Source organism: Botryllus schlosseri, chromosome 8 (genome assembly GCF_051294905.1).
Source record: "Botryllus schlosseri isolate E-star chromosome 8, Bs_hap1, whole genome shotgun sequence".
NCBI classification, from domain to species: domain Eukaryota; kingdom Metazoa; phylum Chordata; class Ascidiacea; order Stolidobranchia; family Styelidae; genus Botryllus; species Botryllus schlosseri.
The window spans coordinates 3156824-3171494 of record NC_137243.1 but is presented as its reverse complement, the minus strand read 5'-3'; the positions used below and the strand labels follow the sequence as shown (position 1 = coordinate 3171494).

Sequence of the window (14671 nt, the reverse complement as noted above, 5' to 3'; positions counted from 1 at the left end):
TCACTGCATGTTTGTACTGCTGCATGTGATTTTGTGGGTATTCTTCAATAATAAACTGTCACCAGTGGGTTGGGTATGGATGAAAACTTCGTTTGCGAAGGGCTTCGTTCATCCGGCGTGCTGAACTCTGGTCTCAATCGTTTCGTGATTGTGATTGTTTGGAGTGCTCTGCATTTTTGATTCACACTTTCCGATCTACTTTTGCTACGTTACAGTTATCTGTCTCTGTCGTCTTCGGTAAAGAATTGGCGAATGCCGATTTGTCTTTTTTTGAAAGCTTCCATTTAACACTAGAGCTGAACACAGGGGTACGAGTACAAAAATCTGAATTGAGTATCAGTTTTGATACTTCGTGTCGAGATGATTCTTTTGAGTACTGAAGTTATGCTCTCGTGGCCACTAGAGTTTATGTATCATCGAATATGATAATTTCGAAAGCGTTTTCCACTGTGGAAGCCGTAAAAAACTTCTATTGTCTGTATCGCAACTTACGAAAACTGCGTACAAAGCTTCGCATATTACCGGTTTAGTGGAAATGACATATTTGCAAAGTCATGATCTACCCACGAAGTGCGACGAATGTGGTATGACCAAAAAAATACCAAATTCTCTGTTATATTGTTCGTGGCACAGGACTGCCCAAAAATAACATTTTTTTCAAATTTTACTGGCTGGTCAGGTAACCTGACGATTATCGAGTAGCCAATAAAATTTGAAAAAAGTTATGTTTGAATAGCCCTATGTGTCAGCATGAAAGGTATATATTCGAACTGTCCACGTCTTTCATATCACAATGACGTCGTAAGGAGTGAAACTTCAATACTCGACTCGAAGGCTAATACTCTATTCAGAATTTAATCAAATCATCAATATGAAAATGTTGGCTTGCACTCCTTTGCCAAAATCACACCTTTGTGACGCTGCAGCATTCGCACGTCTCGGCTGCTTCATCTGCATGTCGCGCATGGCACACGAGTCCGATTAGTTGTAAAATGAAAAACGATTTTTGCGCATGGACAGATTTCCAATCGACCGAGGATATTTGGCGGGCGTCTCATTCCGCGACCGATACCGAAGCGAGCTCGGCCGGCACCGAAGGCAAGGACTGTAAATTTTTCACTCGGGAGCTGACGTTTTCGCTCCTAATTTCCGCGGCTCCGTGTCGAATGTCTTGTCTGTGGCATTTTGTTGCTGCTGTATGTCATAAGTTTGCCGCAATCTGAGACACTTGTGATTTGTGGAAGCTGTTTGAATCGAATAATTTTGCTTGCCGAATCAAGGCGATGATTCATCATATCATGCTGATAGCTCTAGTTTTTTTACTTTGTTGTGGGACATCTTGGTAAAACCCGTCATATATTGGATTTTTGGGCACCCTCACCTGTAACCGCGATATATTCCGTCAATATTCATAAGATATGGCATCTAGCTTAAGGCACACAAAATTTCAGAGCATTCATTTGTACAGCTTAACAGCCATTTCTATACTTGGAGACGGAATAAACCATGATGGGTGCATCGTACGCCTGTAAGCTACCAGTCCAGAACTATATCAATATCTCTAATTTAGCGGTAACAGATTATATTTCTGTAACTCCCTACTATCATGCAGTGACGTCACGAAAATCGCCGATATTTTTTATCTCCTAATGGCTGATATCTCTATCGCCGTGTGATATCGACTAGGCATTATCAGCTATGATCTTGACGTTTCATTTCCATAATATGTTGACGGTCCAGGACACAAAATCGAATGCACGACATTCACGTTAACATAACGCTGCCGATTTACTTCAGATGAATATGATGATTTGATTGACGACATGGGTCCAGTTCTTTGTCGCGTGCCCTGTCCGACGTGCCAGAGGTCTAGACTTTCAGGTTCCGTACGCACTGCACGTGTGTCGGTCCACGGCGTGCTTTGAGACGGCACTTTGTTGTGTTCAATATTTGTGGTTTTCTGATCCTAGAACCACTATACTGGGACTTCTGCCGTGGTTAAGATTTAGTCTGTCAATGGAAAGATTTCTCAATAATACCAGGCCGCTTGAATTGTGTTTTTCCTTTCAAAACTTATAGTGACTCGACTTGCATTGTATTTACGACAATGGCACCAGTTACTGACCTATTTTTTAAGGATTTATGATTTGGATACATTGGGCAACATCCGTATAAACTTGTCTGCCTAAACACAAACGTAATATGCTATAACTTACGATACATTCCAAGTATGTAAATCAAGCTAGATTTTGTTGACACTAAATACTAGATATTCCACATTCTTGAATATTTGTAGCCTATTTATGAATTGAAAACGCATGAGCACAGTGATGGTTTTTGAGGTTTCTGTAGAGGCATGTGCACCGCGTAAATACATGGTGACCCACTATCTTGTATTTTTTACTGAATTTGCCAATGCCGTAGTTTTTGAGCGTAGCCTCAAGATTTGTGTGTAGATAACAATCGCGATCTGTTCACAAAGCCAGCTTAGTGGGCGTTAACCAAATGCTTTAGAAGTGCTGCTCCGTCTCTCAATTTTCTCTGTGGTCTCTCGAGAATCTTTTCTACTGAAAGTAATCTAGCTCTAACGATCTTTGATACACTAAGAAGCCCCACAAATCGACACTTTGCTGGCGATGTGAACAGGATTTGGTGCTTTTGTGCATGATTTGGGAAAATTTCTTGTTTCGCATAAAAACGATTGTCGTATATGTTATCTGGCCCATGTCACATCTTTATGCATCTGTGCACAGTGGCCACACCGCTCAGAAAGAACGAAGCCAAACAAGATGGCAACCTCACAGTTCCTGACTCTGGAATAACAGGTTTGTAACTGTACCAGTTTTAGAAAAACTATGTGCGATATGATACTAAAGAATACTTCAAAAGCTATCCTATTAGAATTGAAGCAAATATCACGGGTCGGCACCTAGTCCTTGTTGTTTGGGGATTTTTCTGTGGTTGTAATATTGTTCTTCGTAATTGAGCGCTTCATTGGAATCAGAACCTTGAAATCATTGCTGCGACGTTGAAAGCATTGTAAATATAAAACTCTCGCCTTCAGGACGTCTAAGCAGCGCTAGCAGTGAAGATACAGCGCGCAGTGCGACTGGTGACAGGATTTCACTTCATCAATTCCTGGAAGAAAATAAAGCCAAGAAATCGGTACAGTTTTTCTTTCTTACGCTACTTGGGGTGCAGGATTTCAAAATTGCAGTAAACAATGTATTCTTGTCGCCAAAATCATCAATGGGGGCGCAAATATTTGGATTTAATCAATTTAATTATTGACAATATAACCCAACTAATTTTGTCCTTTGGAGATGATGGCTTGAGGTATCCTCCATCCTTTGTATGTCATTGCTACTTGGGCACTTTATAAAGCCAAAATCGCTTATGATCCACTGTTAAGGCATAGTATTTCACTTGAGTTTTAATATTTCGATTACATCGCCAAATCTATGTCACTCGGCAGAGCATATGCCGTTAGGTAATACAGGTTGATACCTTGTGTGTTGGGAATATCGGAACCCTCTCTCAAGTATTATCGCCAGTCTAGCTAGATTTGTTCTTCCGCAGTCCATTCTGGTGTTAATTTTACCAGAATTCTCTTCATTTTAACCTGTGCGGCGCAGGTCACCGCGAAAGGATATCGAGAGATGTTGATTTGATGGTAAGAAGTGCGAGCGAGGGGTCAATCTACCTCCGTCACATTGCGGCGATGTGACTTACTAACCCGAACCTTGATTCTTTGGGTCCTGCGCACTTTCTGACCCACATCGAGAAGTAACACCTAGGACCATCCCCTATCAGTGTTGTCTGTGATTATAAACTGTGTTCTCTAGAATGGGTGGCCTGGTGTATTAGGGGAAGATCACAAGTGTACTGTCTTTCCCAGACATTCCTATCTACGCTATAATAGGTTAGGGTTTAGTGATGGGGTTAGGGTCAGGGTCATGTTTATGAATGCTTCTATGATACCGTAAACCAATTATGAACACATGGATCTCCGACTTGCAGGGTTGGACGATTCAGAAATATTCAGCTATTTCAAATTAAATTATAATTAAAATTACTGGTTCCACAAAAACTTAGATTTTGAATTAACTTCTGAATTAGATGCATCAAAAATCTAGCTTGTGGAGAACACGGTTGATGATCACGTGAAACACCGACATTTCTGACATGCTCACAGGGAACATTGATTGTCGATGGTCATGGGAAACATTTCTCGATTCAAATGAGAAAGTAAGCTAGACCCAATTCTTACGTTGATTGGGGCTCGGGGAGGTGAAAAAGAAGTTTGTTTGGGGAATTGAGAATTTTCGGGGCATTGCTATGTGAAAATTATGCATGTGGGTGGGATGAAAAAAATTTCAAAATGCGATTCTCGGAAAATATACGTTTTCTTACAAACAGGATAGAAGAACCGTGACTTCGCCCCCTACCAAACCTCCTCTCACCTCACCCATGTCACCGTCCGATAAATGGTCTCCCCAGAAGTTATCGAGTCCCAGTTCCGCGTCGAGTCGTTACTCCCCGCTCAAGTCGGCCCGCGCTAGTGACACCCCTGATTCGGCCCCCTCGTCACCCTCTAAACGTAAGCCCCCGCGGCTTGACTTGAGTTCATTGCAACAAGACCAGTTAGATATGTCACGCAGAAGTCCCCCTAATACTGGCAGCCCGTCCTCGAATCGGCCACTATCGAGGGGGTCAGAACGGTCGCCCGCTATTGCCCAGGATATGAAAAACGAAACCATGGTGTTCGTGGTGAGGTCTCCGAGCGGTCCAGGGTCACCCGCCACGGTTCAAGTCAAACGCCAGGTCTGAATGTAGGAGTGGCGTGACACTCGAAACGTTTGGTTCGCTCGTAGTAATTTGCAGTTTGCGATAGAGTTAGATTTGGCGTCCAGCTGCTGTGTTGTAATTAGAGCTCGACTGATACCGATAGAACCTTCGCTTATAACCCTGATATATTGACCGTGTATAGTCAGAGGATATGACACCTATCTTAAGGCGCATTTCAAAAACTTCAACTTTTATTCGAATAGCTCTACAGCCGTGCTCTGTTTGTACATTAGGGTTGTTCAAAAACAACTTTATTTTATAGATGATGGTACAGCGATTTCCTAGTACCGTGTTGTGACATCACGAAAATTGGCAACATTTTCTACCTCACATCACTATTTCAAAGGGCAATATCGGCGAACCGGTATAATCGGTCGGGCTCTAGTTGTTGTAATTGCGAATACTAAAAGTAGACAGTTTTGTGTGCAGAATGCCTCTAATTCCTGTAGGATTTGTTCAGATTGTTCAATTTGAAGCAAACGGTTTTCATGTAGTATATTATGCACTGCGTAACTTTTACGAGGCATACAATAGCGCCGCCCCGTCGGCCCAACGACCTTGCGTTTATTCACTATGCATTATGCTGCTACTAAGTTATTACCAACTAGAATTTGTTGACAGCTTCAACCCTGCCATTTGTCACAGAAACGCCTCCCGTGTCAATTCCGTAAATTGATCATACACACTGAAAGGGCGCATTCTGTCCCGTGTTGTTCTCGTAAGATTCGAGGCCTGTTGTGTATTGAAGGCTTCGAGGTCAATGCACAATGAACCCATTACTGGATTCATAGAATACTAGCTGCTCTGTGAGGCAGCTTCAAGTTACATCGTAGCAATAGAGTTTTCATGACAGTGTTCCCGGTTTGGTGCTTACTAACAATTCGCGGTTGCTATTTGAAACAGAAAAAAAGCCGTCGAAACGCCGCAAGTTAACGGTGTGTGTTGTATCATAAAATCATGGTTTTGGTTGCCGTTTTTTCTGGATTTTATGATATTAACGTTTTGTTTTATCTTTTTTCGTTCCATTCTTCGTTTCTACACACAAACATGTATTCATACGTCGCGCGAACATGCAACTCTCTCTTCTTGCCACATATCAATGTACACAACAACGTACTCATGTATATATTAACAATCATGTTGATTCGCGTGTGTATCTTGTGGTTGATCGCTTGCGAATCTCAGAGCTCGACAGAATCGCACGACGGGAATGTACGGGAGGCTGGCGGCGCTAGGGCCGGCAGTCCCGGGAGTGAAATGATTTCGTTGGAGCAATTTCTGGAAGAGCAATTCGAAATCGCGCCGGTCAAGAAAAAAAATGAAAATCCAACCATAGAGGTTCGGCGTTGGCACTGTGTTTTGCGATTGCGTGTTTCGCGTTGTGGTCACTTGTGCGTGGATTGAGATGGTTGGCCGAAATTTATTTTTGGGCGACTACGATACTGTAATTACTCGCGTGTGAGATGCTTTCCTTTTTGTGCTCAAGCCAATTCTTAGCAGAGATGCGTCTGCTACATGAATGTGCTTTTATGCTTGATTTGAACTGCGTGATTGAACGATGCTGTCACGACATGAATCTCGCACCGTGGGCTTGTTGACGGAAACTCACTGCTTGTGTGAATGCTATTCGGGCTAGACATTGATACGATATGGTATATTCTACTCTGCATACTCCATGCACATATCACACGTCTGTCCTGTCCTCCCTGTTTCTTCCTGTGCCAGGTGTCATCATTGGGTTCGTGACCCACAAGTGAACAAGGGAAGTGAATTGTTTTAGTCTTAACCCACTAACAATATCCAATCAATCAGGATATGTCTTATGATTCGCAAAAGTCCTTGTTTCGTGATGAGCTGGAACTGCTATACCGTCCGGTGTGACTCCACTGATTTAACTTTTGAATGTTATTTTGAAATCACCATTTTCTCTACACTTCTCGGCCGAATAACATATGTACCCTGCTGCTTTGATAACAGCAATAGATCATGCATGTTCTTAATGATTATAAACGTTACTTTGCTGATGCATACAACTTACACGTTCGGCACAGCAGCATTATCTACATCTGGAATTAACTGCTCAATGCACCGCGTAGGCTAATCCAACTCGCTAAACATTTCTTGTCGGTCGGACACAGATGAAATGCTTCAGGAATTACCTCGTGGGATTACGTAACAGCCCGGAATCTTCCCATAATGAGGATAATAGTGTTGTATTGAAAATTTGATATGTAAACATCTCGAAAACCTGATCGGCCAAAAAAGAAATGTCAGGGCATATTCGAAATCACGGTAAAAAACTAACTTATTCGCATCCCCTTTTCATTGATATTTGTTGATCAGTGGTTATAACTCATTTTAAAGATATTTGACTAATTTGAGTGATCGTTTTTAAGCTGTGGCTAGTCAATCACTTACACCAAGTCGACCGGAAGTGATGATTGTTACTTTTATCATATCCAACGCCTATCAATCATTCAAATGTCGATCTAGCGTTGAATTCAACTGTTCTGGTCAATATAAAGGCAATGGTATGGACGTGATCTGGGAAATCTTGGTCTAAAGATGATAGGTCTTCTTTCACATTCGGCACTACACGCGACCGTCATTTCCTGCATCAACACAAATCAACTGATCGTATGAGATTGTTTGGCTTGTCGGTTCATTATTTTCAAACTGTCAGACAGGGGAAATCTTCGACGCGCTGTGTTTGAGATCGTGGCTAACATCCGGTGCTTATCGGTCAAATTGTCACAGCCCTTGTCATTTTCTGACAGGATTAATGACATTGCGTCGCTGAGAAGATTTTATCTGTCTTCATGCCCGTGCATAAGCATGGTTACGTTGGATTTTCACCCGAAATATTTCTGCATGTTTCATTATTTTTTAAACAAAATTAGAACTTCTTAAATAATTTAGAGAGTCGTATCTGTTTGTAGGCTTCGAAATTCGTAGATGGCAATTGTGTGGACATTAGTGGTAGCGAATATTGCATATGTGTGGTGCACATGAAGAACATCACTTACTGTTAATTTGTGGCTCAAAGCGTAGCTCACTTACCTTACTGCACGCGGCGTGGTGTGTCGTAATTTGAGTAGCTTTGCAACGTACTGACCGATATTGCAATAAAATCTATCATTGAGGGCTGTACTGTACATTGTGCATTTTGTGCAATCACTCGATAGATTTTTTGATCGTTATTTCAACGGTTTGTTGATTTTCGTAGCTCATTACAAATCTTAGTGGTCGATAACTTGATAGTAGTAATCAGACATGTACAGTAGTACACCGTGCTACACTGTGCAGACATACGATTATATTCCAGATACGATTGTTTGTTGTTTTCTTGCTTTTTCTCTTTCTTTGCTCTGTTGCTTCGTGGCATGCATGGTTTTCTGTTATGAATTTACCACGTATCACAATAAACTTATCGTCGGAATGTTATCACTCGAAAAGTATAATCTCGGTATATTGCGATGAGGCTCATCGCACTATCCATCAGCAGAGGCTTCGGTGCCACGTCATTTCCGGCTGAAATGACTGCTGGTGACTCGCACACAATTACGGAAGTGTCGTCAGGCCATACCCTGCCTGATCAAACCCATTATTCTGGAATAGTGTACGTTTTTCGAGTGATAACATTTTCAATTTATACGCAGTCGAATCCCAGCAAGCGAATGTCGGCAGTTCCTGTACTTTGCGTGCTGTGACTAGCCACTGATTGTTCTCACATTTTGTGTGACTATATCAGAAATCGGATGGGTCCTGGCCGGGTAAATACGGGGATACGTCACAGTTTCACTGTTCTATTACCGTGCTCCAGACACCCTTTTCTTGTGGGTGATGTGAACGAATTGGTCGTGTCATTGTGATTTGTTGAATTGAATCGTTATTGACCACACCGAGTAATCACTACACACAGTGCAGTTCTTGACAACAGCCCCATTCGCTTGCTGTGGGTATTCGTCGGTGGTATAACATTATCATTCACGAGTTCGAGTTACTCAAACTCGTTTACGATGTTACAGAGCGGCGCCTCTCCTAGCCAAGAACGGCCTCAGCCCTCGAGACCAAAAGCAGACCCCAGGGCGCGGCCCTCAAGCGCCGCGCTAGGCAAACCCACGGGAAACGTGGCTCCCTACGCCCATCACCTTTCCTCGCAGTCCATGCGAGAGATTCCACAAGAACGCCGGTCCGGTTCTGTGATCGACAGATTAGATAGCCTCGTGTCTTCCACTTCGCCGCGATCTTCCACGCCTATATCAAAGACTAGGCATTCTGCTCAGGCCAACGGCGTCTCCGGGCCGCAATCTAGGCCTAGAACTCCGCTCTCAAATCGAGCCTCGCCTAGCCCCGGGTACGCGACTATGTCTTTACCCCGCGGCCATCGTACGCCCCGTTCCCCGCACACAGGAGGCTTCACTCCGACCCCAGAATCTTCGAGACAAGTTGACATCGCCACTGTCAGCCCGTTGCAGGCTTCAGCTAACCCGACTCGTAGGGATGTACCTCCAGACGTAGTGCCTAGTCCTATACGCAGAGACGTGCCTCCTGATGCTAAATCGACTAGAAGGCCGGTTAATACATCAACGCCGTTGCCTGCAGCCTCGGGCGGAGCGAGGAGGCCGGGAACTCCGAGCAAGCAGCCTAAAACTAACGACAGCACGAACGAATCGGACAAAAGCACGCTGTGGTTCGAGTATGGATGCGTGTGATTGCGGGCCTGTTTTTTTTTCTGTATGATGTAGTTGCATTGTTGCTGAACTATAGAAATCGCAAATCTTTGTACCTTATCGCACACAGTTTATTAGCGACGATAAAGCATTGATAAACGTTTTGGCACTGTACTAGTCCTTGCCAAAGGGTTTGATTACGTATTGGGGTTCTTGGTAAGTCTAAAATTGATTGAACACCCTCTTGCACACACTTAGCTTGTACAAGAATTGAGTTTATTAGCACTTTCGTTACTGAAATCTTGCATTTTGGCGATATACTAGTCTAGTCCTTGCCAAAGGCTTTCTTTGCGTATTCGCATTCCACAAGTTTGAAACGGATTGAGTGGCGTTGCCTGTTACACGCACTCGGATATTCAGGTTGACATCCTTAGTAACAGACAGGATGTTCGCAGTTCCATAGTTTGCCCGTGACTGCGCTGGCATTGTTACGGCACACCGGAAACGGTGGCGTATGAAGAAGCGCCATTGTGACATCACCTCGGCACCTGCGTTACTTCCGTCGTGCGTCCTTCAACTGTGCCTGAATTTTCTATTTCGTAGCTACCATTACCATTAGTACTGCTTTTTAGATTGCCTCGACATTCTTTATGTAGTTACATGATTGTGTTAAGTCAGACGACTGTCTTGCATTGAGAATATTTGCGTAAGCAGGTGTTTATGGTGCTTTGTCGCACGTTAACCTTGTGAATTTTCTCGCTTCTCAAGGATTGGTTACACTGGGGCTGTGTTTCGGGGTTGCGTGGACGTCTGTAACCTGTCCGCCGGCTTAACGATATACTCTTTCTGTACGTCACACGTTTACACGTTATTTTGTCAGCGTTGATGAGATGAAATGTATCGCATTATGTTTTTTTAATATCTGCCCGCTTAGGCAGTTGATTGGCATCTGTCGACTCGCGTAGCACCTTGTATTGTACTATAACTGTGTCACTACGAGGCGAACCGTTTGAAATATTTTTACTGTGTTTTCCTGTTCGGCTTCGAATGTACTTTTGTATTTCCGTGTAGAAATTTGAGTCCCTATTCTAAAAAGCTTTATTGTGTTGAATATACATTACGAATTTTGGAGGCTTTCGCGGTAATCGCGTGTGTTCGGGCTGCTGGGTAGTTGGTCGCGGAAGTAGGGCTCGTTACTGATGGTTCGCAGATCGTCAGGTGGAATTTGCGAGCTGTAGGATTTGTTATTCGAGTAAGAGATGATAGTTGGCGAGGGGCATGAGGTTAACGACATTTCGCCGTGCACTAAGATCATGATGCCTATTAATATTATGTTTTGGCGCAGCATGCTCATCGCTGTGCTGTCCACGAAGAGAATTATTTGCAGTTGCACAAGATGCACTCGTTTCGATTCAGTATATTGATAATAATCATATCACCTTGAAAACGCCACAAGATTGCGATACTATTAAAAGGTAGGAAGGTTTACCAACGACTGCGAAATCAGACAACCACCGTTCTAGAGTAATTGTCGGTTGACCGGAAATTTATGATGAGACTCACGCAACTAGTTAGTTATCTATTCGTCTAATTAAAGCAAATTGCCGATAATGTACTTATGATCTAATTTGTGAAATGTTTATATGCTTTAATTTTAATTATCTAATTTCTGGTTTTCCTGAAAAGGCTACTGGCGAACTATATGGTGAGAACCGAGCCAATCTTGTTGTACAGATATTTGCTACTCTCGTGCTTGTGCTTATGCGAATGGATTCTGGTATGATTTGAACTGAACTTGACTCTGGTTATGATATTTCAGCGATGGCAGTCGAGCTCAAGTATTCACATTCTTTTATTATGGCCTATAGCGCTAACTCAGTAACTAAAACGCGATTTGGAAATGATAAGATATGGAGATTCAGAATGAAACCGAAAATCCTGCTGCTAAAGATGGAACGCCTAACACGACGGTATCTCCGGTAGACGCCACTGCGATGCTTCAATACACGAACATTTTCTGCGTCATAGTGCCGACCCTGCTAACGATCAACGTCTACTTCGTGATCTGCCTGTTAGTTTATGGGGCTAGAAAAAAGAAGTTTTCCGTTTCGGAAGCTCGGAGCGTCTTTCTTTCATGCTTGGTCGTGACTGCATTAGGCTTGCCGAGCTACGTCGCGCAAATCGTATTGATACTCACCGCTGGGAAATTGAAGGATTGTACTGTACTTGCTGGGATTGTAGAAGCCGCCACATGTGTTGCTTCCTACTCAATATACGGATTTTTATGGCTGAGGCAAGCCGTTCTCAATTCCAGCCCAGCAGTGAGCAGTTTTACTCCAAAATTCGTAAAAATATCGAGCTGGTGTCATATGGTACTCACCGGATGTGTGGTAGTGTTTATGATCATATCTACGTTCACTTGGAGCGTCAATCAAGGGTGCTTCTGGGTGAGAGAGCATTGCTTCAAGTTTACAATCGGTATGCTGGGTTACGGTATATTTAATCAATTTGTGTACTGTGTATATTTTCTGTACCCCGTTGTGAAAATTCGCAGTGTAAATATGTCGGACGGTAGAAAAGACTGTGTATCGTCGCTTATTCGACGGTGTCTGATAGCATCGTCCATCATTATAATAACCGATGCCGCTTTATTGATACTGCTTGCCCTCAAGTCCACGGAATTGTTGAGTATGGCAAACGCGTTCATCGCGATGGATGTTGATATCGTCGCCAATCAGATTGCCATGCTGATGACGTTTCAAGATTTTACTCATATTTTGAGAGCCCCGTTTTACTGTAAACGTGACAGTGCTTATGAAAAACCTGTCCACTCAAATTCGACCTATACAGTGCGAGTCCGTTCCTCCCCTACATAAGTGCTATGCAGGTCGCTTGTGCCCAAGTTTTCTTAAACTGGTTATATTCTGAGAAGCACGCACCATTCTCGGTGACCATCATAATGACGATGTACAATTGTGTGTGCGGAACAAGCAACTGCGAATTTGTTCACACTACGTTGAGACAATAGGCAACAGACATGGGGTATAATCGTAATCGGACGTTTCTCATGGGCCTATATCGTCGCTGAAAAACCAAACTTTCTATGTCCACTTTCCGTATTTTCGGATTCTTTTTTCCATTACTATTTGGACATAGATCTTTCGTTTTAACCGGGTTCCAAGTTCCGAAGTGGCATGAATTTCTAGTGAAGTTGACATATGAACTTGAATTTCAAGGTGAATTGAAAACAAAACTGGTGTATGTCCAAATTAGCCTATATGGTCCAAGTCAAAATTTCCAAAATGGACATAAGACTGTTTGGTTTTCCAGCGACGATATAATCGATTTCTTTATAAAAGCACTCAACACTCTAAATTTAGTTGATGATTCACATATGACATAGGCTGAACAAGGAATGGCGCAATGTATCAAGTTATTGATATCGGAAACGCTGGATTTATGAACCTCACTGCATATTGTAACATACGACATGCAAGTATTAACTATACTAGTCAATCAATTATTCATCCTAGCGCAGTATAGCGTATAGAAGGGGTGTCAAACATCCGGCCCGCGAAGCAATTCTGAATAAATGGAAGATGCTTATACTCTAGGCCTACAACACATTTCTTGAGAAAGTTCAGATATTAATTAAGAAATAGTTTTACGTAAAATTCCCTCAAGACGCCAAATGTCGAAGATGATAAATTGTTCAATGTCCATAGGCCACATTACAACCATCCGACGCCAGTGTTGCGTTTTCCCTTTATTCACTATATTAGGAACAAGTCAGTGGCATTGACACCAAATTCCGAGAAGGCATGAAAGTACCCATCACTCAGTACAGAGTTTTCTGAGGAAATGAACAAAACATTTATAATTCACAGAGGCGGACACGCCAACGCGAAACCATTGTTTGCATGTTACAGCGCGAATGCCAATTATAGTAGTTATGAATCAAATTGCAACAGGTAAATCTCTGGTATTCCTCACAACGCATAATACGCAGAACCAACGCCGCATCGCCACTAAAGCAAAGTCAGCTTAGAATGCTTGGACTTTCCAGATGATCGTGATAGAGTGGGGACGATATGTCGCGCACAAATTCCGAAATTCAATCCGTTTCGACTAGTTTGGTGGATGGTATGACATTTCGCGCTTGCCTCATTCTACAAACCGCACAAAAGCTCCAATTGATTTGAAAATGTTTTACACGTCAAATAAATCGTTACGATCGGAATATCAAGTCATCAAAACTTGGCGGTTGCCAACAGAAATCGTATCTATAACCACACTGTTCTGTTCATTGGCGTTATTCAAAAAGTCATATTGCATTATCCGTGCTCTGTTTGCCTATTCTATGCTGGTGTAACATTACGAGACGCATTATTCGGTGCGGCAGAACTTCCTGTCGATTTTGCCTTATTCCCCTAAAGAGTTATTTCGCCATTCAGTCATCATACAGTCTCGCGTCTATAGTTATCTTCGAATATGCGTTAAGGGCTCCTGTTCAATTTCAAGGAGGCAAAATGAATATAATCGTGAATAATATTCTCGATATAACCGTAATCGCGTACTGTGAGATTGTGTTGTAATCGCAGTCGATTACATTGACGCAGTAATCTCCTCAAGTCTGGTAGGCAGGATAGTTTGGGTTCTATCAGATTTCAGTTATCGGTTGTTCTAACCATGCAGCGATTGCTTTCTACACGTTCACTTGATTATTCGAATTTTGTCCCAGAATGTCCTACCGCACGCAATTTACAATTTTCCGCAAAAAGTTGAAAGCGTTAATTAGAGTAGCTAGGGTTACCATATTTCCGTGGTCCAAATTCCGGGCACTCTTTAGTGTCCACGAGTGTCAATATGGCGTCACGCTAGCATTGTTTGGTTCTTTCCGTAAGACTTTGTTGATCTAATTGATTGGCAGCTCGATATACGGTATATACGCTGTAAATAATATTGTTCTTTATATATTACTGTTAAATTTCATCCTCTTTCCGTCCATGTGACCAGACTTAGCGGTGAAGCTGGTGAAGGTGATGAGTTTGAAAATGTTGGGCACGTAATTCTATATCATATCATTGATTGGGGGAGGGGGAGGGGAACAGTTTGCCACTCACTTCCACGCCCCACAGTTTAAGAAACCT

The 14671-nt window shown here is 42.6% G+C and overlaps 2 protein-coding genes across 11 annotated transcripts in view; both read left to right on the top strand.

Annotated features, from left to right (window-relative positions):
* The window catches only part of LOC145445396 (girdin-like), a 49019-nt gene extending 38369 nt beyond the window's left edge, over positions 1–10650 (top strand). For 3 of the 10 annotated variants that reach the window (XM_080323583.1, XM_080323582.1, XM_080323585.1), the window contains 5 exons: positions 1021–1098; positions 2754–2825; positions 3065–3165; positions 4420–4824; positions 8877–10650. In XM_080323583.1, the coding sequence (XP_080179709.1) occupies positions 1021–1098; positions 2754–2825; positions 3065–3165; positions 4420–4824; positions 8877–9563 (1343 nt within the window). In that variant the 3' untranslated portion in view covers positions 9564–10650. Of the gene's footprint in view, positions 1–1020; positions 1099–2753; positions 2826–3064; positions 3166–3604; positions 3674–4419; positions 4825–5751; positions 5784–6033; positions 6187–8876 lie in introns of all 10 variants that reach the window. The other 7 variants (XM_080323584.1, XM_080323586.1, XM_080323587.1 and 4 more) reach the window with 6 other exon arrangements.
* Positions 10651–11165: 515 nt separating this feature from the next.
* Positions 11166–13676, top strand: LOC145445055 (uncharacterized). Its single transcript, XM_080323149.1, has one exon. The coding sequence runs from the start codon at positions 11432–11434 to the stop codon at positions 12395–12397; it is 966 nt and encodes a 321-aa protein (XP_080179275.1). The 5' UTR covers positions 11166–11431; the 3' UTR covers positions 12398–13676.
* The last annotated feature ends 995 nt before the right edge of the window (positions 13677–14671 follow it).